We start from the raw sequence: 27,610 nt of genomic DNA, 5'->3' as shown, positions 1-27,610 counted from the left end.
TAGTTCCTGAGAAAGAGGGGACCTGCAGGGACAGGAGGGGCACAAGAGAAAGTGGCAGGAGTAAGTAGGAGAGAAGTGTGTTCTATATGTACATGTGTTCTATATGTCATGTTGGGGCCACAAGATGGTCCAGTAGATAAGGATGCTTGCTATGCAAGCCTGGCGACCTGAGTTTGATCCCTGGATCCATTTAAAGGCAGGAGGACTGGCCCCACAAAATCATCCTCTAACTTCTAAATGTGCGTGGTGGCATACAAGCTACAGCCTTCATCATAATACATATATAGTAAGTAAAATGTTATGTTTGAAATGTCAGTGAGCCAGATGTGGTGGCACACACTTCTAATCCCAGCTCACAGGGGACAGAGGTGGCAAACCTCCGTGAGCTTGAGGCCAGCTTAGAATACATACTGAGTTCCAGGATATCCAGGGCTCCATATAGAAACCCTAACAAACAAAAAGCAACAAAAAGATGCTTCTAGAAAGAATGGTTTTTAAGGTACCTCAATGTTTGCTGATCACATGATGATCGCAAGTCAGACGACCGTTTCTCCCAAAACTCCTGAAAAGGAATAAAGATTTCAACTAAACACTCCTTGCTTCCTTTTTCCCCTAGAAAATGTCTTCTTTGTTCCCAGAGACAGGACAAGCAAGGGACTTGCCAGAGCATCCTCTTCCAGGCATGTGAGAGCCTGAAGATCCATCTCCAAGTCGCTCAGCTCCTGAAGAACAGAGCTGTGAAACCTCTCCAGCTTGTTCAGCCTGCCAAACACGAAGCAACAGACTTCAGTGGGATCAACTGGGTGTAACAGGATGTTCTCTAGAGAGCCCGTCCACCAGACAGTCTTGTCTTAAAGTCTTCACTCTCTGCCTACCCTTTCATGTCCAGAAACCCATGGACTCTCACCTAGCCCCTGGCAGCAGCCCAGAGGGGGCCACATGTCATCCCTAGCTTCACAATGCAGGACAGTTGGGTCCCAGGAAAGGTGACTGAATGTCCCCTTCTACCTTCTGCTTTTTTCCCTCTGTCTGACACGGGGCTGCTGTGAGAGCTATGGTCTGGAGGTTCACGCACCCTTTTCCTGCCTCTGTGTTTTAGTTTCAAATTTTCCAACAGTTAGCATTCTGTGTCTAGCCATCATATAAATGGCTTGTCTGTTGGCACACTGTCTCTCTTTTCCTTTAGGCCCAATGTTCCATAGAAACAGAGTCCCTGTGGCTTTCTGCTCATTTGGATGGGAAACATTAAACATCTTTGTTCCAGGGTAGTAGCATTAGAAATTGAGGGAGATAGGACCTACTGGGATCATTGTGAGCACGCCCCAAATGTGTCCCTGAGATGCAGGGCTCTTATTTCTCTTTCCTGTCAATTGAGCAGTTTTCTCTACTACCCATTCTGCCATGATGCCTTCCCTCTACCGAAAAGCCCAGAGCAAGGGCCAATTGATCACAGACTAAATCCTCCAAAATCATGACTCAACATATGTGCAAACACATTCACATGGTACCTACCTTTATTGCAATGGGGTCTCACTCTGCATTCTAAGCCTGATCTAAACCTCATTACGTAGCCCAGACTGGCCAAAAATCATGGCAACTCTCCTGCCTCAGCCTGTGATGTTCTGGAATTATGGGCATGGCCACCATGCCTGGCTACCTCAGGTATCTGTTAATTAGAAAGCTATCTCACAGCTGGCCCTCACACTGAGCATGGAGTGAGCATCTGGAATTATTGTTCTGCATGTGTTAGCTGAGTGGATATGGGGTTGAAGATAAGGCCCACAAATCCAGAGCCCTCCGTGGCTTTTTGTCTGGCCACTGCATGTACATAAGAAACTGAAAAACAATTGTAACCCAAGAGCGTTTCTATGACAGCTAAGCAAATGCCACCCCCAGACCTGCCCCATTTCAAGCCATTCTCTCAAAATTCTTCTCTATGCCACTCAAATCTTTGATCCCAAAATCTCATCCAAAAAATGTTTCCATAGCACTTTTTCTAAACTGAGTCTAGAACACGGAAATCCAGTGCTCACTTCTTTCCTTCTTCACTCCGCTGACATGCAGGCACGTTGGCACTTCTACTGACTCGGTCATAAGGGTATTATATGTATTCTATTTTCTTATCACAGCACAAGATAACATTCACCCTTCTAAGCATGCTTAAGAGGGCAATCCAAACACTAGGCTCATTCACGGTGCTCTGCAGCCTCGCCGTTGCACATTTACAAAGTTTGCTCATCATGAGAAACATAAAATGTGCGCCAATGAAACAGTAACAGTCCTCTCCCTCGGCCTCTCTGGTGTTTTCTGTCTCTGTAAATTTCTACTCACCCTAGTGGGGACCTCTCATTTAAGTGGAACCATGCAATGCTTACAGCTTGAGAGAGGGTGGCATGGAAGGAGCTGGAGGGAGGGCACTTAGGAGGGGTAGAGGGTGGAAGGGGAAGGGAGAAAGTGGTGTAATTATTCTTTAACCAAATACGTAAATTTCTTCCCCAGGCTGGGCAACAGTCAGTGGCGTGAATATACCACACTTCACGTAGTCAGTTTTTCCATGGCTCCCCAGGCCTGCCCTGTCTTCACAAGGGGATTATCATTTTTAAAGAAGCCTGTTTTAGAATTGTTCATTGGTAGATGATGAAGAGGATGAAGGGGAATGCTGAGTTCCAGCTCTCATCTTATAAATGGAGAACAAGAAACCATAAAGGTTAAAATACACAGGAAGCCTCCCATCCCCTCACTCTATATTTCCTCAGCCTGTCCCCTGCGCATGAGCGCATGCAGCGCACACACACGCACACACACACACACACACACACACACACACACACACACGTCACGAGATAAATGTTGTTTCACTCCCATGCCTCTGCTTTTCTAGCCAGTATTTACCTGCACGTGTATATCTGGTTCCAAAATCTGATTAGACAGCCTGGTACTTCCTTTGCCTTCTCTGAAGAAAATGGAATCTCTTTCTGCTTGAGCTAAAGCCATAACACACACACACACACACACACACACACACACACACACACACACACACAAACAAACAAAAAACAAATAATCGCATTTTGGGTAAGCATGGCCCATAAGTTGAGTATTTACCATATTAGAAAGATACCAGCAGCATCCAGTGATGCTCAAGGGAAACCTTCCTGCCAAGAGACTTCAGGAAGCTATCATCCTGTGTACATTTCAGGCATTGCCTTGGGTTTGGTATGATCAAGAACAAGAGAAACTAGAAAACCCTATATTCATACTACTGATACAATACATTCACACTATTTATATATACATATAAATATATACTCATACTCTTGATATGATGTATATACTGTTCCCATTATACATTAGTTTATTGCAGAAACAGGACTCTGGAGGATGCTTCTCAAATATGCTGATACAGAAGTCATTGGAAACTTTCAAATAATAAGACAAAGTCTGAGGAGCCTGAAATTGCTGTGATATGCATTTCACAGACAAAGCTTGGGTGGCTTGCGTGCCCAGGGTCTCAAAGATCTGCTGTTATTAAACAGACAGCCTCCACATCCTCCTCCCTCTGTATCTTGGTCCCGTCTGTCATTGTGGCCAAATCATTGCCCTCTGAAAATGCCACCAGTGAAACCAAGTCAGGAACATTTGGTCCCATTGGAGAGAATGGACAGGGAGTCGTCTTAACGATACAAACTACAGTTCAGAATGGCAACAAAAATCAGTGACCATAGCCTAGAGGAATGCCCCTGCCTCACACTCAGGAGACCTTTGCACATGAAGGACACTGCACTCCTGAACAATTAAAGAAACTTGGTACATTAAATTCAGAGTGAGCTGTGTTTTCTGTTTATTGGCTTTTTGCCCAACCTTATTGAGAAATGTAGTTGACAAATTGAAAACATGGAACTGGAGAGATCGCTCGATCCATTTGTGCCTGCTGACCAGTACCTGTCCACCCCCAACCCACCCCCACCCCCACCTCTGGTCCCCGGTAACCTCTGCCTTTTCATTGAACTGTTGTAGATGTCACGTTTATTGATGAGGTCAGGCAGTGTTTTTCTGGATGATTCCACATTTCCTGCTTTAGTGGACTGATACCTCAAATTTTCTTTTCAGATCCCTAGTGAAGTTTTCAAAGGCTGTTTTAAAAGCACAACTATTTGCAGTTTCTGGCACATCTTCTTGAGATGGAGTAGAAATATCTGATAAACAAAAATAAAATATTAATGATGACAAAAATGTTTAAGTAGACATGCTTGGTCAATCTGGTGGTCAGAGGACACAACAACTTCCCAGGAGCACAAATATAAACTGTACACACCCCCAGCTAGCTATTTGGATCTGATTCTGAAGCACGGACGACCCTGGCCATGACCTCACTAGCTAGCTCATTCTAAATCAGTGAGACAAGTACCTCATGCTGCCTCCCACCAAATCCCACACTTTTTCAAGTGTTCATCCCAGCCAAACCTTCTCAGCACCTTAAATCAGATCAGTTGATACTGTATCTATGAACAAGGCTTGGGTATTACAGGGAGTTGTAAAGAACACACAACAGGGGAGACAGTGTAATGACTCAGTGGGTGACGGTGCTGATGACCAGAGTTCAATCCTGGGAGCCCATATGGTATAAGAAGAAAACTGATGCTGGGCGTTGGTGGCGCACACCTTTAATCCCAGCACTCGGGAGGCAGAGGCAGGCAGAGCTTTGTGAGTTCAAGACCACCCTGGTCTACAGAGTGAGTTCCAGAACAGGCTCCAAAGCAATACAGAGAAATCCTGTCTCAAACAAACAAACAAACAAAAAACCCAAAAGCAAAAAAAAAAAAAAAAGAAGAAGAAGAAGAAGAAGAAGAAGAAGAAGAAAACTGACACCAGAAAGTTGTCCTCTAACTTTCATACATGCATATGTGTGTGCATAAATAACAGAGGATATAACAGGTCTCATTCATTCCTTACAAAAACCATAGTTATCTGTTTCTAGATTCACATGAAACATCGGCAACACATGACTTCTGCAAGTCTACACCAGCAGCTCCAGGAATTGAATGTAGGTTATATCAAATCATAACTTTCTTATGCCTCTGGGCTTCCCAATTTGTCTTTTTGGAGCCTTCCATTTAAATACATAATACTATTCACTCAGAAAGGTGACTAAGCTCACATACACATGCCAGTTCACTCCCTTTGATTATAAATTACATGTACACACAAATACAATAACTATCGGCTAAGCAGAAGCCTCTAATTTTAGAATCTGCAGATCTTTAAGAAGAGCTACAGTGCAGACATAAAATGCTTGAAGAGAAGGATGCTTGCTTTTATCTAGAATTTGTATAACAATTTGTTCATCTCGGAAAGAACAAAATGCTTACCACACAGGCTGCAGTAGCCCTGGTGATCTTAGAATGTAGCTCTTGTCATGCACAATGGTACCTTAAGAACAGACACATCAATCATCCCTCCTCAGCTGCTGGCTGGGTGCATGAAGTTACCTGTCAGAGCAGGGGATCCTGGAGCATCTTCTAATCTTGATTGCTTTGGGGCAGCAATACCTCCATCCGGTATCTCTAAACATAAGCAGCACTACAGTAAACTCTGTGTGCACATTCCTTTCGCTTCCAGTGTCCTCTTTCCTTTGAGCATCTCACACATGCTCCCACTGCATCTGCACTGCTCTGTGTTGATTCGGGTTTTTTACAGCCCTCTCCCCACCCAACTCTTCTTGTGTTCCCCAATCTACCCCCTCTTACACTCATGACCTCTACAGACACACACACAAACACACAAGCACATGCATACAAACACACACACACTCACACACACACACACAGAGATATTTGAGATAGATATATAGTCTTCAGACCTTTCAAAGACCTTCAGAAAATGGCATTTAAAATGGTTTAGGGTTTTTCTTGACAATGAGAAATGTCTGCTTCTGGCACACCAATTACATCTGAGAAGAAGATGGGCATCAAAGAAACTCATTATGGAGTTTGCTTTCAACATGGCAAGATTAGTAATTTGGGCAAGAAACTGCTCTTGCCTGGACTGTTTGACTGTTGCTGTATAAACTGGACATGCAGGACCTACAGGAAAGTGACTGCTGACCTTGGAAAGTCCTACAGGGTTCCTGCTTCATGGAAGAGTCTGCAGGACACAGAAAAATGACTGACAAACTTCCAATGCAGGTGGACTATTTAAAATTTCCTGCTTTGCTGAGAAGTCTTCCAGACACACTGTGGCATATGGTCTGAAGATGGATGCCCCAAGGTTACAGAGGAACTTTGGGTGACTGTCCAGGTAGCAAGATGTCTCTGTCAGTTCTAGTGTTTATATATTATCCTTCTGTGGTCTTTGATGGAGTTGAAGACAGATAGTTATAATTATAGTTTTCCTTAGTTATGATAAAAGATAAGCTACAACTAAGACTTTAGACTCACACAGATAGGATAGATAATAAAATACTTTTTAAAAATCTTACTAAATGTTAACGGACAAAATATTGTAACTATAGTTCTTACTTGATAACTATTCTGTTATATATAATTTGACTATGTTAAAGTTAAAACCTTTCTTTTTATTTAGACAGAAAATAGGAGATGATGGGGGAAGTCCTTCTGTGTATATGTAAATAAGACACTGTTGGCCAATAGGGAAGCAAGATAGGTTGGGACAAGGAGTCGAGGAGGATTCTGGGAAATGTAGAAAAGGGTAGAGGATCTCCATGTGATCTCCTGGGAGGAGAGAACATGTCAGGAGGGCATCCTCAGACAGATAAGTCCTTATAAAAATATATATTAGTAATTATGGGTCAATAATTAAGTTAGAGCTAGCCAGTGAGAAACAATAGCAAATGGCCAACAGGTTCATAATTAATGTAGTATTATTTGTGGGCTAAAGCAGCAACAGGACCCAGGCGGCTGGTGGTAAGAATGCATGGTACAAACACCAGTATGGACAATTCTCAAAACACTAACAGAGCTACCATACAACACAGCTATACCATTCCTGGGCCTATATCCAAAGGAATCTAAGTCTGCATACTACCAAGACAACTGGTTAAGGCATCATTCAAAATAATCAAGTTATGGAATGAACCTATGTGTTTATCAACAGATGTGTTAACTAAAGAAAACATGGTAGACCCCACACAGCTTTTCCCAGCCCACCCAAAATTACCCAGGAATATACACCAGCTGGATGACTTTGCCAGACTACCTCTCATAGGAGGGAAAGCTTGTCAGACAATTTCCTCAGACCATCTGGAGTAGCACAGGAGTGAAGCCTCAGGTGCCTGCTAACATCACCCCAACACTCCCAGGCTAAGTATTAGCATCTCCCACCTTCACAACAGCCAGGCACATCATCCTGGCTTACCAGGAAAAGACACTTGCTTATTCTATCAGTAAGTCAGTCCCAGACCTGATATCCTATACCATAACCTTTCTATGCTCAGACCCAACTTGAGCCAAATTCACCTGCTTTTTGGTTACCAGTGAATTGGAATCAACCCAATCTCTCCTGCCAAAAATCAAAGTCAAACAGCAGAAGGATTGACCTACAAGCTCTTCACACCATATCTTGAAGTCATCCAGTTTTAGACAATAGCAAAACCTTCTACTTAATAGAGGCTGGTCAGGTGTACAACCAGTGAAATTGGTCCACATGCCCAGGTCATATCACAAAGCACAAACCATGAGAGGTGAGGACATGACTCTCCCCAGAACCAAGAACTGTAGAAATCTTTGCCAAGGAGAATTACTTAGATGAACCCAATGACATGGAACTTAGAAAAAATGACCAAAGAATCAAGGAGTTTAAAGAGTAGAACAACAAGGGGAAGAACTTAAAGACAAAAGGAGTAAACACCTGCTTAAAACCCAGGAAAATGTAAACATATGCTGAATGAAATGATGAAGACAATTAATAATTCAAAAAGTGACTACAAAAAAGGATAGAAATACTGAAGAAAATTCAAGCTGACATGAAGTTGGAAATGAAAAATTCAATTACCCAATCAGAAATTTCAGGGGAAATTCTGACTGGTAGAAAGGATCAAGCAGAAGAGAAAATGTGGGACCTGAAAATAAAGTAGAGGAATTAGATCATGAAATCAAAGAATATCAGCAATTTTAAAAACACGTACGAATGGACTTTGGGAGCCCACTCCCCAAGGAGAGATGCTCTCTCAGCCTAAACACATGGGGGAGGGCCTAGGCCCTGTCCCAAATGATGTGACATACTTTTAAGATCCCCCATGGAAGGCCTCACTGTCCCTGGGGAGTGGATGGGGGGTAGGATGGGGAGGTCGGTGGGGGTATGGGAGGATGGGAGGGAGAGGAAACTGGGATTGATATGTAAAATAAGATTGTTTCTAATTTAAATAAAAAGTTAAAAAATGAGAGGAACATGTGCAAAGTGATTTTTATCTGGTGCAATCTGAAAAATGGCCCAGATTAATTTCTGTTTTTAATAAATGAATTACTTAACCACCTGTGTGTTCTGAGTTTTCTAGCTTGTGTTTGAAGCTACTGTTTTCCATGAATGTCTCTCGGTTCGCAATCTAAAACACAAAATACAGATACATATAATTGGTACATATACATAATTGCAAAAGAAGAAAACAGTACTGTAGCATCCTGTCGACAGAATAAGCAGTTATTTTATGCAAATATAATCTTAATTCTAGAAAATTGAATGAATAATCAATGGTACCTGAGGTACGTTTTCTTCAAATTCTGGGTGCTCTAAGGGAGAGAGACCGCCCAATACATGAGGACTTCGAAATTCTGAATATTAGAGAAAACAATTCCCAGCGAGTAATTAGAACAAGAAACACAGATAAATAGCATTCTGTACTGCTCTCTATGCCAGATCTTATCATAGAAGATGAGGAACAGTCCCAAACAAAATTTTCAAGTCTCTCGGGACATGTATACTGCAGGGTTTGAGATAAAATGAACAGTCAGTTCCCTCGGCTTGCTGCCCATCTGCCCCTAAGAACACGGACAAGGACTCCACACAACCTTGTTTCTCCTCTGACTTAATTGCCTCCTTTATTTCAATACTCTTTCCTGTGTATGATGACTTGATACGCCCATACATCCAAATTAATTTAACACATTCACCACCTGCAGAAATTGTTCGTCTAAAAATATAAGACTCGCTTGCTTGGACATCTCTGATTCTCCTCCCACATGGTAAACATCGTATTTTCTGCTTCTGTGGCTTTTGAAATTTTTGGATTCCACATGTGGGTGAAGATCATACAACAGCATCTCTCCATTGGCCTCATTTCATGTGGGGAAACACCCTGTAGACTCACCTTTTCCACAAAAGGCAAGACTTCGTTTTTTCATAGAGCATGGATGGAATCCTATGGCCACCACAGTCTTTGTCAACCTCCCATTCACTAGTGGACATTTAAGTTGTTCCATCGTCTTGGGACACCGAGCACCTTTCCATAGATTTGGTGGGCATTTGGGTATTTCGTCCATTTTTAATTCTTTTTTCACACTGAAACTGCAAGTTTCTTACAGGTTTTAAATATCAACAATTTGCCAGTTTTTAGGAATTTATTTTCTTTCTATTTAGGTGAAGAATGTATTTAGAATGTTGACAAAGACTGCATGTAAGCTGCAAATTACTTTGGATATTCTTAAAACATCCATTCTTCCGGCCCAGGAGGCGAGAGCGCCCTCCATGTATTCATTCCTTCTTCAAATACTCTTCCTTAGAGTCTTCCTTCCTCCTTCAGTACACAGAACTTTCCCTTCCTTGCTTAGTTTAGTCCTATTGCTTTTCCCATTATAAATGGGATCATCTTCTCATCTTGTTTCAGGTAACTCTCTGCCAGCATAGAGGACAGAACAGATTTTAAAACAAGAATTACACATATTAAAGGAGTGTGATGTTTCTACACATCAAAATGGCATGCACTTAGAGGAATTTGGCTTCTACAAATGAGAAAGGACACGTGGTACTGGTCTACAATTGGCTTATTTCACACAAATCCCCCAGGTTCCATCCATTTTGATGCAAAAGGCAAGATGCCATTCCTCTCTACGGCTTGATAACACATTTCATATAAATGCTACATCTTTGCTGCCTGTGCATCTTTCTGTGTAGGAGCACCTGGGCTGACCCCACATTTTAGCTCCTATTTAAGCCTCACCCTAAAGGTTTCCGTCTCTGGCATGCTGACTTCATTCCCTTTGACTGCATTCTCAGAAGCGGGGCAGCTACACCATATGGTAAGTCTACTCTTTGTTCCGTAAGAAGCCTCACACTGGTCTCTGTGGTAGCTTGCTGTATAAGAGCTGCCATTGCCCACATCCTTACCAACGGTATTTTAAAATAAGTTGTCAGAACTTTGGCAAGCTTGTTTCTTGTTATAGTCAGATTTGTTTGTTTTTGTGCATCATCCAAAAGCTCTCTCACTGGTCTATAGTCCCAGTCACTCAGTGCAGGTTTGATAGTCGTTTCCTGGGTGGCTAATTCCATCGCACACCTCCCCCCCCCGAATCATTCTTGAATTTTGCACACCTTTATTTTTTTAGTAGTGTATTTTTAATTCTTCTCTCATATATTACAATCTGACTGCAGTTTCAAACCCTCCCTCCTCCCAGGGATATCAACCAAACTTGACATATCAAGTTGCAATAAGACTAGGCACCTTCCTCATTTTCAGGTTGGATGAGGCAACCCAGTGGGGTGGGGGGTCTCCAAACAGTCAACAGAGTCAGACACAGCCTCCTCTCCCATTGTTTAGGAGTTCCACAAGAAGACCAAGGTACACAAACATATGTGCAGAGGAACTAGGTCATAGTCATGTAGGCTCCTTGGCTGTTGGTTCAGTCTCTGTGAGCACCTGTGAACCCAGGTTAGTTGATTTTGGGGGTTTTCTTGTGGTGTCCTTGACCCCTCTGGCTCCCACAGTCCTTTCTCTTCCTCTTCTGCAGGATTAACCAAGTTCTGCCTAATGTTTGGCTGTGAAACCAACTTTATAATGGTGAAAGATATTTTGATATATTGAATTGTGGCTTGCTAGTGTATTGTTAAGAATTCATATATAATCATCAGGTGTTCTGTGCTGTAGTTTGTTGTATTCTTGTCACATTTTGATAACAGGGCAATGCTATTACCAATGCTGGCAACAGGTCGAGATGGTGACTCAGTGAGTCAAAGTGCTTGCCATGCAAGCCTGGAGACCCAAGTCTGGATCCTAGACACCGCATAAGAGGCACGTGCAGTAGCACAAACGTCTATGGTAGTACAAACACAGGAAAGTAAAAGGCAGATGTAAGAGCACAAACATCGATAACCTCATTGTGCCCATGGGAAAGAAAGGAGGCAGACACAGGCGGAAGGCCCTCAGAAACTCGTGGGCTGTGCTAGCCTAAATATGCAGCGGTCAGGAAACCCTGTGTTGAGAGAGTGAGAAGGCAAGGACTAGCACCAAACAGTTCTCCTCTGGCCTGCATGTGCACACACAAATTAAGGTAAGGAGCAATTGAGAAAGACACCTGATGTCAATCTCTGGCACACTCATTCATACTCACACCAGTTATCTTTAAGAGTAAATGTTTTCTCTGTTTAGCTTAATGGAATAATTTGAGGCTTTTCACTATTCTTTTAAAATTTGGTAAAAACTCAGCAGTTTAGCTCCCCGGTTCCTTTAATTTGCAGGTAACTGTTTGTTATTGCTCCAGTTCCATTGCTTCTTACTTTATGCCCTGGTGGGTCAGCTTTGGTAGAATGTGTGTCCAGAGATTTGTCCATTTCTTTTAAGCCTCTAATTTGTTGATGTAGCGTTTTATAATCTGTAATAATCTATGTATTTCTGCGGTATTAGTTACAATGTCCCCACCATCACCAATTATATCCGTGTCGTAGTCTGCTGTTGGTAGTGTAGCTGTTTTATCTTTATAAAGTACAACTTTCACTGCCTTACTTTTTTCCTATTTTGATTATCTCTGCTCCAGTTTTTATTACTTTTCCCTATCTGCATTGTGAGTTTGTTTTTTTTTTTAACATTCTTTGATTGAGATGCATTTAGGCTATCTTAAACATTCAAAAAAACTAATTGGTATAGGCTTCCGTTTTTTTTTAAAGGTGTGTGTGCCCATCCGCACGCATATGTGTTGGCTGCATGTATGTGTACTATGTTCGTGATTCCCAGAGGCCAGAAGAGAGTGTCAGATGCCCTGAAACTGAAATTAAGGATGACTGTGAGCCATCATGTGGATGCTGGAAATGAACCTGGGTCCTCAGCAAGAATGCCCTTAACTGCTGAGCCATCTCTCCAGCCCCCGCACTTCCCTCTTAATGCTACTTTTGCTACATTTCATAAAACTGGATATGTTTGTATTTCTCCTTTCATTTGTTTCAATATATTTTGACTCTTCTCCTGACTTTGATGACTTAGTGTTCCTTCAAAAAGTCTGTTGTTAAGAATATGACATGACCACCACCCATGAGCCATCCCCACCCAAATAACCTGTATAGGGGAGTCCAAAACTCCTGAGACAGCTGTTGTGTCAGAGGAAGAATTCAGAATTTTAGTTTTTAAAAGAATTAATGATCATGTACAAGAGACAATCAGATGAAGAAAATCTATCCAATCCAAGACCTTGGCAAGACAGTCTCCAGAGTGATCCTAACAGTTAATGAGTTGGAGATCAAAATCCAAACTAGAAGATTTAGCAAAGAGATTGAAACTTTGAAGAACAGAAATACTTAAAATGAAGGAGACGGCCCATTAAATAAAAACCACAAGAGGTACATCATTGACAGTCAGTGGTATGGGTCAAGGTGGTACCCAGAGACAGGTTAGGGCATGAGTTTGTACACACACTAGGTCCTGGCAGCAGTGTGTGGTTGATGACGGTGGCAGCAGAGTCTGTTGATAGGGTTAGGGAGCATAAACACTAGTGTTCTTCCTTCCTCTAGATTATATGCCCAACAGTGAGACTACAGCCAGAGCTAGGAGAAGCTCCCTTGGAAGGCCCTTTATGCATATCCATCTAGGCACAGCGTTTTCAGCTGGAATCAAAGGAGTTCAGGCCACTGCACACATGGCAGCAGGGGTACCTAGGTGTCCTATCCCTATAGACCCTGTCAGTAGCGGGTGTTGGGCTCAGTACAGGTTGAGGTGATAGGAACCATTTTATTGCCTTGGCACAGCCCCCACACACCTAGCAACACTCTCTTATCCTAGAGGGCAAGCACCTGGATCTCATAGGCCGGGGGCAATCTACTGCAATCCCTCTGCCCCAGGGCTCACCTCCTGTGGTTCAGGGTACCCTTCACTTCGTGTCTTCTTTGTGGAGGAGCTGGGTTCTGTTCTGAGCCTCTTCGTTCAGATATCTTGAGTCGTACTTCACCAGGGAAAGGCACAACTAATTTTTATGTATTGGTTTTCATCTAATTTTAATGAATTGGTTCATTAATTCTAAACAATTGGGGTAACATTTTTGGGATTCCTTTCTTTCAAGTAATAGCTTCAAACATTCCTTTTATTTCTGTCTTGTTGATTGTTCTGGCAAGGGCTTTTAGAACTGTATCCAATGGTAGAGTGGGCACCTTGCCACCTTCTTCTAGATCTTTGACAAAACATTTTTACCCCTTGATATGAGATATAAGCTTTTAATGCATAGCCTTTGATATGCTGAGGTACCTCATATATATACATATAAATTTTTAGTGTTTTTTTATCATCAAAGGATGCAGACTTTCTCCAATAGTCTTCCAAATCAATTGAAATTATGACTTTTATCCTCATTTTGTTATTGTGGTGAATGTTGTCAGTTTTCATAAGTTGAACAATCCATGAATGCCAGGGATAAATCCCACTTGATTATGTTGCACAATGTTTTTAATGTGCTGCTGAAATCAGTTTACTAGTTGTCTTGGTGTTTCTATTGCTACAAACACAACACCATGACCAAAAGCAACTTGGAGAGGAGAAGGGGTTTCCATTTTCATATCACAGTGCATTATCAAAGGAAGTCAAGGCAGGAAGAAAATCAGGGCAGAAACTCGAGGCAGGAACATGGAGCAGGAGCATTGGAAGAACAGTTTGGTTCGGTCCTCATGGCTTCAGTCTGCTTTTTCACACTATTCAGGACCTGCCCAGGGTTGACACCGCCCACAGTAATCTGGGTTCCCTCTCACTCAAGAAAAAGCCTTACCTACACTTACCTACAGGCAAACTGATGGAGGCATTTTCTCAATTGAGGGCCCCTCTTCCCACATGACCCTAGCCTATGTCAAGCTGACATGAAAACTAGCCAGCACCCCAGGGGAGTATTGCATCTATGTTCTTTAGGGACATTCATATGTAACTCCTTTTCCCCCCATTCCCTTATTAGCTTAGATAGCTGAAGAGCTATTGGCCTCATGAGGTGTATTTCAGACTGTTATCTCCTCTTGGGTTTGTGGAGTTTGAGAAATTCTGTTGTGACTTCTTTAAATGCTGGGTACAACTCACTCACGATTCCATCAAGTCCTGTACCTTTCCTCGTTGAGAAGCTTGATTGCTGCTTCTTATTTGTGGCTGCCTTTGTTCTGTGACCGTAGAGTTGAACAACTGACATGGACACAGGGTCAAAAGCCAAAATTATTTACTCTCTGTCCTTTTCACCGTTTAGGGGTCCTTTCTGCTGGTCACCATTTGAGTGTCTAGTCTTTAAGAGGAGTCCCAGAGTCTCATGTACAAGCCATGCTTAAGTATCAAAATAAAGTGTCTTCCACCCTTAGTTAACGAAAACAATAAACAGGAAAATCATGGCACCATCTTGTTCACAGATTGTGCCAGGGACAGAGCTTAGTGGATGAAGGCATTTTCTGTGTGAGAAGACTGGGGACTTGAGTTCAATCCCCGGAACCCACATGGAAGAAGCGAACCAGTCCCTGCAAGCTGCCCTCTGCCCTCCACATGGAAGCTGTCATACACGCACCCCTCAGCAAACACGCACGCACACGCACACACACACATACACACACACAATTTTACAAAGTAAAAAATTAGTTTCTGTTAAACCATTATCCCCAAATATACTTTTTATAATATACATTAACTGAAAATCAAGTACCTATTTTCTGTGTAGATGCCTCGGGAGTTAAAAGCACAGAACTACCTTGCAGTTTTATATCAGAAAACTTTGGAAGAGTGGTATCACTTTGCCTGGAGATGCCCTTCCATACTGGTGTCAGCTTAACCTAAAATATAATAGTCTTGTTAAATGCTAATATTCATAACACTCAAATATAACAATAAAAACTCCCAGGACATTTCCTTTAAGAAGATTGGATATTGGATTGCATTAAAAACAGCAAATACTAAAACCCTAACATCCACAAACTGGAAGAACCCTGAAGTAAATCTTAACTGGTAACTCCAGCCTGGTGACCCTAAGTGTGGTCCAGGCCAGATGACTAGCAGCAGAAGAACTCAACAGAAATGTACATCTTCAACTCTCACCTACAAGTTACTCAATCAGAACCTTGGGGCAGGATCCATCACCTACCAAGCCATCCTGGTAGCATTCCATTGCATAGGGTATTTTAAGTCATCTAATGGTGATTCCACATGTACAGGAGGAATGCACAGGTCATATGTAAATATTGTACACTATTTTAGGAAGTTTATGATCATCTACAGATTTTGGTATCCAAACAGGGTACTAGAACCAGCTGCCCCAGACACCAAGGGACACCATACTAATCCTGACTCTTAGGTTTAGCCTATTTCTTCCTAAAGAATAAAACAGGAGGACCTGGGGCTGAATTACTAATGGCATCCTATTTCTGCAAAAGCAGGTGGGGCACCCCTGGGATCCCATTAACTACTCTTTATCAAATTATGATGAGCTGGTGATGTACTCTGTAGTGTGTGTGTGTGTGTGTGTGTGTGTGTGTGTGTGTGATTTGACAAGAAACTAAAAACAACTACTAAGAGAAGGAAGACATTCAGCTAACAAGACTTCCTTGCCAGGGCACTGGTGTCCTGGTGGGGGATGTCTTCTGTATACTGTGATTATGTGTTTCTCTTATTGGTTGATGATTAAAACTGTTTTGGCCAATGGGTAGGCAGAATTTAGCTAGGTGGGAATTCTGAACAAAGAGGCAGGAGGAAGGAAGACAGGAGAGATATCATGTAGCTAACTGCCAGGGAGTCAAGAGACCTGGGCATCCCCGATAAGCCAAGACCACATGGTGATACACAGCTAAATAGAAATGTGTTAATAATTAAAAGAGAGAGCTAGTCAATAAGAAGCCTAAGTCAATGACCAAACAATTATAAATATGTATTAAGTCTCTGAGTGGTTAATTTTTAAGTGGCTGTGGGACCCAGTAGGTGGAGAGAAACCAGTCCAGTGGGTCTGAGATAGATGGAGAAAGTCTCCCTTTATAGTGTCCCTATTCCTAAGTCCTTTGATATAAAGCGAGGATAAAGGAAGAGAGTTTGGTAATTTTATAACTTTATGGGTAAAATTCATATGAACTAGAGATATTTCAACCTTGCAAACTTCAGGTGCAAATGCTGAAATCATTAAAAACCATTGAAAGTGATTTAAAAATCATCTCAGAAAATTGAAAACTAAAGAAAAATAACATTCATTTTGGAATAGAAATTCAAGAGCTTGCAATTGTAGGAAATAAGGACAACAAAGGTATTTAAATAAAGATCCGTTAGCAGTATTCAGGATGACCAGAAAAGACCTAAATCTACCTGAGATTCATAACAAATATTTAGATGTCCATGACCTTTACGTTAGCAGACTCCATGCCAGGGGACCGCTGGTTTGTTAGTCTCACAGTCCTGAAGACAGTGATGCAGGTTGACCCATAAGGACCCAGGACACCCAGTGAAGCGCTCTTACCTGATCTTCCTCACGAGCTCTGCCGCTCCTGATGGGGGAAAGTGGCAGGACTGAAAAATGAAAGTGAGCACACAATGGGTGTTTCCTTATGCGATACAGACGCCTCCGCCCCCAATCATATATGGGTACACTATGAGTTTCTGCTAATGGCTCCATCTGGAGCCTTTTCTAGTCATTCAGCCACATTCCCCTCCACCCCTGCCCTGGTCATCACTCTCATGCTTCGGTTTCACTGAACCAATGAATCCACTTCTCAGCTCTTCAAATCCTACTCTTTCCCAAGAGTTAGCTGAGACCCACCCACTTCTTACAGAAGGTGGTTCCAGCTTATTCCAGATTCCCCCTGCCTGCTTGCCCGCTGTATTGCTGTACTTCCCATTTCAACTGTAGGCTGACCCCACATTTAGTTTCATGAGCAAACACTCTGCCTTTGCACGTGTTTCCCGGAAGGACATCCCCAAGGCCACATATTTCCATGGTACCTTTCTCCTCCCATCACATACTGAGGCATGAACACCTGCTGACTTAACTGAAAAGGGGCCCAGAAGAACATAAGCAAACCAGCTTACCCCTGAAAGAACTGATTCTTGGCTTCCTCCTCTGGGAATATGTTCTTGAGGATTTCCGTTTGTAACCCCGGGTCCAAGATCGTTCACTGATGCTTGAACCTGAATCTTCATTACCCTCAGAGAAGTAATGTTTCCTAAGATTAAACTTTTCCAAAACAGATGATGATTGAGAACAGCAAAAGTGGGTATTAGCACCACGTGGCATACAATTAAACATGCCACACATACCACCATCTGCTTACAATTAAACCACACACACACACACACACACACACACACACACACACACACACACCTGCTACGAGCCTAGGTTCTCTCCCACAATGAAAAGGTATAGATGCGAGGGGAAAGAAAAGCTCATTCCATGAGAGTTGCTGTGGCAAAGGATGACAAATTCTCTTTAGTTGAGTATTTGGAGCTGGAAAGGGACTGGTAACTGTCCCAAAGCAGCTGCCTGCCAATATTACACCACCACTTCAACACATACTGACATGACAAAATCAAGTGAAAACTCTCTTCCCAGTGGCTGGGTTGTAGGTCCATGGTTGAGTGCTTAATGGCCAATGTGTACAGCCCCAAGTTTTACCCACAATGAGGCAAAAGGAGACAGGGGAACGTATTTGCAAAACAAACATTGTTTCATTTTGTTTTATAAGAACTGAAAGTAAATAAGAATACCATTTAAGCTTAAAGCATCTTGAAACTAAGCCTAGACTATCAGTGGTTAAAAGCATAAGAACAGCTACCAGAGTTCTAGGAAACTCAACAAGCTGATAGACACAGACCCATCTGAGATGTGAATCTGCTCCAAGGCTGTCACTAGCTTAGGAGTGGACCAGTTTCAGTCCTGGCTGTGATACCATCACCATAACATGTAAGGTGGGTGATGGTGAGCTTAAACTCATGTTTTACAACCCAAATTTACCCTTCTTCCAAATGTTCATCAGTTCAGCATTTTGTCATTTCTTACTTCTTTTTAAACTGGCAAGTATTGCACATATTTATTGTATACAAACATTTTTATATACCTGTACATTGTGAAATAGTTAAATCAATCTAATGAGTGCATGTGTTACTTCACCTCATATTTTTAAAAAAGAAAGCACCTGAACACTACCTTCATAGTAATTTTCATGTATAAAGCACTACTGCCTATAACCAGTGCACATACCATACATCCTTTGAACCTCCTGTCCAACTGAAATTTTGTGCCCACCACCTCCCACACCCTCCCAACCCTTAGTAACCATCATTTTCCTCTCTTCTTCTATGTATTCAACTATTTTAGATTCATATATAGTGAAATTTTTTGTACCTGGCTTATTTCAGCTGTCTGTATTTACCCATATTCTTAAAAATGGCCCAGTTGTCCTCTTTTGAAATGTTGAACTGTCTCAACTGTGCATATAGACTATACCCCCTTTTACCATTCATCTCCTTATAGACACACTGATTACAGAGAAGGTATTGCTAATAGAAACTAGCAGCTGTAGGGTCCAGGGCAACTTGGCTACACTGTTGCCATGACAGGCTCAATAAAGACCAGTCAGAAAGTAGGCCTGAGTTTTGGTTACTCCAGGAAAGACCACAAACTGAGACCACCCAGGCACCACCCAGGAAAGAACCAATCAGCATTCAAGGGGAAAATACCTAATATATTATAAGATGTCCATTAGCCCAGCACACACCCATCACCTTTCACCAAGATGCCCCTAGACAAGTGTCAGCCAATAATGGGTCCTGCACCTTAAAAATCCCCTCAACCCAACTTCTGCTATGATAAAAACCCTACCCCAAAGGAACTTCACACTCTCCAATCCCAGACACACTGAAGGTCCAAGTTGATCTTGAAATAAAGGCTCTTTACTTTTACATATGGGAGTCGGTCTCTGTGTTGGTCTTTTGGGGGGTCCCTCAGATCTGGGCATAACAACAGCCAGCCTTATTTACATCTTACTCTTTACTTGAGAAAAAAATCAACAGTTGGAAAACAATACCCCCTGCACACTCACCCTCACACACACACCCTCCCAGCATTGGTCAAGAGCTCTTCAGCCCAGTGGCTCACAAAGATCCAGCAGCCTTCTATCTAAAGCACACAATTTAAAAAGTCACTCGGCAACGTTGACCTCACTTGGATTTTACAGCAAATCATTCTGGAAATTATTTACAAAAACATGGAAAGAATTGACAAAAATGGTTCTTACATTTGACTAGACACAAGAAACCACTGGGGGTCAGTGATTGCCACAGTTTGGATCGCAAACATTTTCCCCAAAGGCTTCTGTGTTGAAGGTTGCTCCCCTGTCTGGGTACTACCAGGAAGTGAGAGTCTAGGTAAGGAAGTAAATTCACTTCAGGTGCCTTGGAAGAGGACATTGGCACACTTGCCAACTCCCCGGTCTTGTTTCCAAACCACCGAGAGGTGAAAAGATCTCCTCCTACATGCACTCTTGTCAGGTCTTACCATGCCACCACGGGCCCAAGTCAACAGGCCAAGTAGTGACAGATTGAAGTTTCTGAAACCAGAACTCTCGGACCACAACCAGGAAGAGAGTTGTGTGAGGAGAATTCTCACTGCTGGTGATGATACCACTCCAAGAAAACAAGACAAGAATCTTGTGACCTCAGTTTCTTTAAAACATGGAACTGTTTCTAGCTTCTGTGCTCCTCCAAGGTGTAGCAGATAGAAGTAAGTTTATTTCGTATTACTCATTCTTCGTTGCTGTTGTATTAATCAAATGTTTAAACTACCCTTTGTATGCCTCTATGGAAAAACATGTTTGTACCACTTGTGACTTGTCCTTGTGATTGTGTACACCTTGAACTCAGGAGAACTTTACTCATGTGACATTTCTTAAACCTCAGCGTATAAAGTTGGCTGTCCCATGAGACTTTAGTCTGCCTCATTTATCATCTCCATTCCCCCAAGTCCCACCCTGGAGCAGTGACAATGAGCCAAACAGAACTTCCCTCCTAACAGCTGGTTTTCTTAGTTTGTCACAGCAACAAAAGCCCAACGCTGGTCTTTAAGAAAATTCCCAGTGCTTGGCTGTGTTCTGCAGCAATATTTCCTGAGCATAGACCCAGACTTCATTGTTGTCTACAGACCCTGGGCGAGGCCACTCTGAGTTTCAGGGGCTGAGGGTAAGGAACAACTGCAGGAGAAAGCCAGGAGAGCCAGGACATGCTTGTTGACAGCTCATGATCTCTGTTTAGGAAAGCCTTTCTTTTCAGTGTTCACTCCTGAGATTTCTAAAAACACATTGAGACTTCAGGCTTGGGGTAGTGAGCTTTCCCAGGTTAGAGACAACTAGCTGTGGCTCACTGGGTGAGTGCCATCAGGCTCACAAAGACAGAAAGCCACATATGTAAACATCAGCTCAGAAACATTCCATTATGGTTTGGTTCTTTGCTAGTTTTGAGACACAGTCTCACTCTATACCCCAGGTTGGCCTTAAACTCATGGAAATCCTCCTGCCTCAGCCTCCTATATGCTAGAATCACAGGTGTGAGCTACCACATGTGTACTGTTTCAGTTCTTGAACAGGTCAAAACCTCTTAAAGCTACGTGTTGGGTTTACAATGTGCCTCTTTGGGCCACAGTCAGAGAAAGAACCATCATCTCTTATCATCTGCGTAGCATGATAAACAAAAGACCCAGAGACAGATGTTAGGGTTCAAGCTTCAAGCTGAAGATCAGAAAAGCCAAGCATCCAGCCACTAGCTCTCACCTCTACCTCAGCTCAGACCAAAGAGGTGATCCTCAAGCTGCTCCGACTTCACTGCTCCTCAGATTCACTCAGACTGCTATGCTCTCCTCAACGTGGCTAGAGATTAACTCTCAGACTGAAAGCTTCTACCTTTTATACCTCTCAAATCCCGGGATTAAAGCCATGAGCTCTGATTTACTCCCTGGTAGCCCAGGGTGGTCTTAGACTCAGAGACCCATCTACCTCTTAATTCTGAGTCCTGGTATTAAAGGTGTGCAACGCCACCATCTAGTTTCTATTGCTAACTAGTGTGGCTGCTTTGTTATTTTGATCTCCAGTGGCTTTAATAAATCATAAACAATATGTCACCACACATCTACCATGAGGCAATGTGGCTCCTTTGGGAAAGTCTGTGAACATATGCTACTGTACAACAGGTTGACTGAAGGGATTTGGTTCTAAATCTTCCATGATCTAGTTACCAGCAAACAGGATTTAACATGAAATTCACCCCTCTTCTAATTTTGCTGATTGATCTCATTCATCTATCTAACTGCATGAGGCAGGCTGTTACAGAGTTCCCTCTCCACATTTAGTAGTTAATAAAACCTACAGCACATATGAACAACAAAAACAAAAACAGAAGAATAAGTAACTGCATACAGATAGATTAGTGTTGTTATTTTCCATTGTTATTTGTCTGGGAGTCTATCTACTATTAGAAATGACACCAATTTTACATTTAAAATTGTAATAATTTCTTGTGTGGTGAATTAGAGAAAGTTATTTGAGAAAACAAGGAGCAGAATCATGGCAACTTTGAAGATGGCATGTTCACAGCAGACCTTTAGAAAGTACTGTCTTAAAACAACAGAAAGTCCTACATTACCGGCCTCCTTCCATCTTGTTCTCCATCCCCCTCAAAGGCAGAATCTTCCCTAAAATAAAATATATCAAGTTAACAGGACAGATGCCACCTCCTGCCTCCTCCTCCTCCTCCTCCTCCTCCTCCTCCTCCTCCTCCTCCTCCTCCTCCTGCAAATGTCTGGCTTCTTGATCATGGACACAGTCTATGGGATGTCTCTTACACAGACTCTTTCCACAGACTCTTCAGAAGGGGACACTGCTATTCAAAAGGAAAAGAAGCTTTATGGGGTCCTTCTTAGGAGAGGGGGCGGGGTAGAGATGGGGGCGGGGTGGAGGTGGGGGCGGGGTGGTGGGCAGCCTGGCAGCACAGGGGGTACAGTAAATCACTGAATAAAATCAACATTGTCCCATGGTATCAGACATATAAAAGACAAATTAATTTTATGTTTAGGTTTGGGTCTTACTCCCAAGATTTCTCATTATATACACACAAATATTCCAAAATCTAAACCCCAAATACTTCTTGTCCCAGGTATTTGGATTAGGGACATGCATCTTTACCAAAATATGTCTATTCCCTCATCCATTGAGGAGTATTTGGATTGTTTCTATTTGATGGTTGTCCTAAAGGAGGCTGCCATGAACATCTGCACACATTCCCTTTGTGAACATATGCTGGAGACATCTTGGAAAATACACCAGATTGGAATAAATGGGCCAGAAGGTAGGTATGTATTCAATGCTTTGAAACTAGCACCAGGCATGAGAGCCCTGCCCTCTCCACGCTGTACATGTCTAAGGTTAGCCATCCTGACAATGCACAATGTATCTTGTGTCGTCTGATGAACATTCCCCTTGTAACAGTACAGTCAGCATGTCTAAGGTTAGCCATCCTGGTGATGCACAATGCATCTTGTGTCGTCTGATGAACATTCCCCTTGTAACTAAAGACACTGAGCAGCTGGTACTCATCTGCCACCTGCATGTTTCCTTTGGGACACAGCTCGTTTAAATCTTTTGCCTGTATTTTCACTAGTTTATATCTTTACCACTGACTATTTTAACTACAAGGTCAGACGCAAATATTTACAAATACTTTCAACAAGGCCGTGGCTGGCCTTTTCTTTTCTAACAATGATTTTCAATGAGCACAACTGCTTGATTTATCTTGATGAAGTTTAGTTCATCAATTAACATTTTTGCAGGCCATTTTTGGTTTGGTATCTCCAAAACTGCTCTCTGCAAGCTCACATATTTATTCTAAGTTTTATATATAAGCCTATGACCCACTTTTAGTGAATTTTTATACAGTGTAAAGACTGGAAGGTCATTTGTTTTCTTGCATGGGCATACTGTTACTTTCACATTGTTTATAGTCCACCGAACTGCCTCTGCATTTTCATCATACACCAACAATCCACATGCCTGCAAACCCATTCTTGGTTCCTTCCTATTTTACTTCCCTATCTTCATGACAGCACCACCCTCTCTTAGTTAAGTAAGTTTCTAGTAAGTTTGGAGAGCAGGTAGTGTGAAAGCCCTGTCAATTTAATTCTTGTTGAAATCCTGTTTCATTACCCCAGGGCCTTTAATTTTCCACAAGGAACTGAGAAATGGCTCACTAATTTCTTTTTAAGCCTGTTGATAGTCAAACTAGGAATTACATTAAATACTTAGATCAATTTGAGAAGAATTGACATTTTGCTATTATTATCCCCCTAACAATTATTAGTACAAGATCACTCCACCTACTTAAGTCTTCCTCTTCTCGCTCACTGTGTCCCGGAGTAGTTCTTTTATGGGTGTGTTCTAATAGTACCCTGCAAATTAATACCTTAAGTACAACTGCTGTCCTGCTGCTGTTACAAACGGTTCTGCTTTGTGTTTCAAACAGAAGATGCCTGAGTTTGAAGTTTGTACACTGATCTTGCATTTAATCTAAATTTAGCAGAAAAATGCATTGCTGAAGGCAACCTGGGCTATAGGGCAGGAGAGTTTGCCATCACAACTCAAAATTGTTCTGTAGAAAACCCTCATGGAGCTTAGACTGGAATGGCCAGGTTAGGGAAACGGGAAACCCTAAACTGCCAGCGTGCTCATAAGTGTGGTTCTGTAGATTTACAATAGCCAAGATGGGGAGTCAGCCTGGATGTCTACCAAGAGAGGAACAAATAAAGAAAATGTGGTACATATACACACTGGAATATTGCTCAGCCACCAAGAATAAAACCCTGAAGTTCTCAACATGGGTGACACTGGAGGACATCCCACTAAGTGAAATAAACCAGGAGGACAAAGATAAGAACTGCATGACCTCACTGTCATGTGGGATCTGCACAGTCCAACCCACAGAGGGGGAGATAAAATGGTGGTCTCCAGGAGCTAGGTGAACGGGTGTGACAGGGTACAACCGGTCCATAATCACAGCTAGACATGAGGAATGGTCCTGGTGTGGGCATCATATCAGGGTAGCTACAGCCAATAACACTGTAGTCTCCATTTCAAAAACAACAAGACGCTGCCGAATGCTCTCACTACACAGAGATGAAGAATGCTTAAGGTGAATATGCCAAGAACTTCTCATTGATTGTTACACAATTGGTACTTGTATGGAAAAAAAAAACACCCTATCTCCCATAAACACGATAATTACTATGCTGATACATGGATGGATATATCACAATGTCTCTATAAACATGCAACTCACTGCAGACACAGGCAGGCTTGGAAGCATCAATGTGTATGATTACCATGACAATTAAAAAACAAAATAAATATGGTAAAAATAAAGATCACTTACATTGTATCATTTAATTTAGAAGCCTGAGCTTGAATTGATGGTTCTTGCATATCTGAAGGATGCTTGTGTTTTGAAGTAACTTCTAGGGACCAAAAGTTAAAAATAAAATGACGGTAAGTATCTTGAGCAAATATTTAAACAGATCACTCAGTGACGGTGGAGAAGACTCTCCGTACCTTGTTTGGGGTCATGCGGTTTTGGTTTTTCAGGTGAACTTTCTTCTGTATGTGTTTGCTGCAAGATAAAAGAAGTTCCTTTGTTATCAGGGAAGCCTCAGGCTCCAGCCTTTGGAACCCACTCTGGCTCTGAAGAACAACTGAATAAAACTGACTCCAATGACTCTGCTGTTCCATAACTTCACTTCCAAATCACAAGAATTTGCTACTACCGAAGATGACCATGATATGCACTGGTTCAGAGAAAACACTACAAGGATGTCTCCAGGAGCTTCTGTGCTAGGAGTGAAGGTTCAACTTCCCAATACACCTAAAAGGTGACAATTTACCTGAAATACCAATCTCTAATTGTCAAACATGAAAATGCTGACACCATTATCAGTTACACCTCCATACCATATGTTCACATAAGGAAACGAGGAAAAAATGACTAAATAAGCCACGAGGGTGCGCTGTCCTGTTAATTTTTAAACTCACGAAGCCTTTTCTCAACTAGTGATTGATGGGGGAGGGCCCAGCCCACTTTGTGGGGTTCTATCCCTGGGCTGGTGGTCCTGGGTTCTATAAGAAAGCAGACTGAGAAAGACATTATGAGCAAGCCAGCAAGCAGCCCCCTCCATGGCCTCTGCATCTGCTCCTACCTCCAGGTTCCTGCCCTGTTTGAGTTCCTGTCCTGACTCCCTTCATGACAAACAGTGGCGTGGAAGTAAAAGCCAAATAAACCCTTTCCTCTCCAAGTTGCTTAGGTCATGGTGTTTCATCACAGCAATAGTGACCCTAACTGGGACACCTTGATTGATAGATACCAAGCCCCAAGAAGAACAGTCTGAGTCAACGGGTCCATACGCCCGCCAGGCAGAGAGGGAAACCACATCTGACCCTCGACATGAGGCTCCGTCCCCTATGTTAATTTGCAGACAGCTTTCTCCAGGTCCCAAATGAGAGGTCAAGTCAGAGACCAGTCCGGGCAGGCATTTCATGGACACGCACGGCAAATGAAGAGAGCGAGTACATAAGCTCGGCAGATAAAAGCAATCTGAAGAGGGAGACCGACAAATTAATGGCAGACAGCTGTTGAAGAGAAAAAGGGGCTAGCATTCAAGAGAAGAAGTGATTGTCTATCCTGCGGGCCACAAATCCCCAACCAGCTTTTCCCAGCCTCTTCTGCTCACAGCAGGCTCTGACTGAACATTGAAGCTGCGGCGAGTTATTAGGCAACGGTTGTCGTCGTCATCCTCGAGGTCGTCGTCGTCATCCACGAACCCCGGCAGGATTGTGGGTTCTTCTGCACGCTCTGTATTCAATGAGAAAAGGAACATCTAAACGACAACCTCCAAGGGCCAAGCAGGCACTCTGTCCTAACTCTCCAGGCAAGCACGGCCCTGGTATATTGCCACCTTGTGGTAAGAACTGGTAGTGAAATTGTACCTCAAATCTCAAATCTAAAGCTAAGCACTTGAAATTGAAACTCAAGAGAAGATGCTTTGTGCCAGTAGTCAGGACTCTGTAGAGTCCCGTTTCCCACCGCCCCAGCATCTGTTCTTCTAGGTCATTTCCAGCTGTGTCCCCAAAGAAGGCTTTCGCAGATGGAATAGGAGCTTCAAGGCTACAATCGGCTCTCATGGGATGCTGTTACACGACCAGCTCAGCATGTGTGGACTTCATCCAAGACACCCTCGTGCTCCTACAGGGAATTGAGTCAGCATTCTGCGACTTCTCGGCATACCTGTTTCTCTTTCGTGGCTACTAGGAATCTCCCCATCTTCTTTTTTGAAGTCAGGGGAGACTTTTGTCAAAACAGGAGTCTGAAATCAAAGCCAAAGGCACATAGTTTTCCAATGCAGTAGCTTGTTACAGAAAAGGTTTTAAAGCTAGCCCCCAGCACGCTGGTAAATTAGGGAGCCTGCCGAGTATCTGCCATCTTCTTTTGCTCTTTCTGGTTCACAATCCCCACACCTTCCTCATCCCTCAACCACCACCTTCTAGGACCTTCTCTGGCTCCCTATTGCTTTACTCTTGGTCACTCTCTCATGGTCCTAACGCATCGATCATCTCTGGTGACTTGAATGTGCTCTTCAAATTTTGCATACTAGAAACATCCCCAGTGCAGTACTTCTGAGAGCACAACCTTTAGGAGGCGGGGCTGGGCATGTGGGCGGGGCTTCAAGACTGTGTGGGGCGTTAAGGCCTCCTCCTTCTGTTCTTCCAGCTCAAGTCTCCCCAAACTCTGGGGTGAGTTTTAATCCAGGTTTCCCTGGGGGACAGGGATGTGGCTCTCTCTCAATGTGAGTATGCAGTGAGTACCCAATCACGTGATACATACACACACACACACACACACACACACACACACACACACCCTTTCCTCACAGGGACTTCCTACTCCAGGAACTGTGGCCCTGTCCCATGCAGACAGAAACGGTCTTATTCACACTGGGAAATGTGGAAACGTCCGTGATTTTCATAGTCCTTACGAGTAAAGGCAAACCTAGCACACCAGGCCAAGTTGTCCTTTAACAGTGCAGGAGACTCTTCCCTAAGTGGTTAGTATTCCACGCCTCTCACCTCATCGCCTCGTGTAGGTCCATGGGAACCCTCGCCT

At 42.8% G+C, this 27,610-nt stretch overlaps 1 protein-coding gene across 1 annotated transcript in view; it reads right to left on the bottom strand.

The window, feature by feature from the left end:
- Nucleotides 1–27,610, bottom strand: part of Sycp2l (synaptonemal complex protein 2 like) — a 58,637-nt gene that overhangs the window by 2,286 nt on the left and 28,741 nt on the right. Inside the window, exons 16-30 of the mRNA XM_040755879.1 lie at nucleotides 26,735–26,813; nucleotides 26,154–26,302; nucleotides 25,009–25,066; nucleotides 24,833–24,911; nucleotides 22,055–22,103; nucleotides 17,453–17,597; nucleotides 16,884–16,933; nucleotides 15,093–15,219; nucleotides 8,713–8,786; nucleotides 8,491–8,560; nucleotides 5,490–5,564; nucleotides 4,093–4,196; nucleotides 2,893–2,984; nucleotides 663–762; nucleotides 504–562 (exon numbers count right to left, since the gene is read on the bottom strand). Of these exons, the coding sequence (XP_040611813.1) occupies nucleotides 504–562; nucleotides 663–762; nucleotides 2,893–2,984; nucleotides 4,093–4,196; nucleotides 5,490–5,564; nucleotides 8,491–8,560; nucleotides 8,713–8,786; nucleotides 15,093–15,219; nucleotides 16,884–16,933; nucleotides 17,453–17,597; nucleotides 22,055–22,103; nucleotides 24,833–24,911; nucleotides 25,009–25,066; nucleotides 26,154–26,302; nucleotides 26,735–26,813 (1,310 nt within the window). The remainder of the gene's footprint in view (nucleotides 1–503; nucleotides 563–662; nucleotides 763–2,892; nucleotides 2,985–4,092; nucleotides 4,197–5,489; nucleotides 5,565–8,490; nucleotides 8,561–8,712; nucleotides 8,787–15,092; nucleotides 15,220–16,883; nucleotides 16,934–17,452; nucleotides 17,598–22,054; nucleotides 22,104–24,832; nucleotides 24,912–25,008; nucleotides 25,067–26,153; nucleotides 26,303–26,734; nucleotides 26,814–27,610) is intronic.

The sequence above is a fragment of the Mesocricetus auratus genome, unplaced genomic scaffold (assembly GCF_017639785.1).
Source record: "Mesocricetus auratus isolate SY011 unplaced genomic scaffold, BCM_Maur_2.0 Super-Scaffold_100013, whole genome shotgun sequence".
NCBI lineage: Eukaryota > Metazoa > Chordata > Mammalia > Rodentia > Cricetidae > Mesocricetus > Mesocricetus auratus.
Note: the sequence above shows the minus strand (reverse complement) of the source record. Positions and strands in the feature narration are given on the sequence as shown.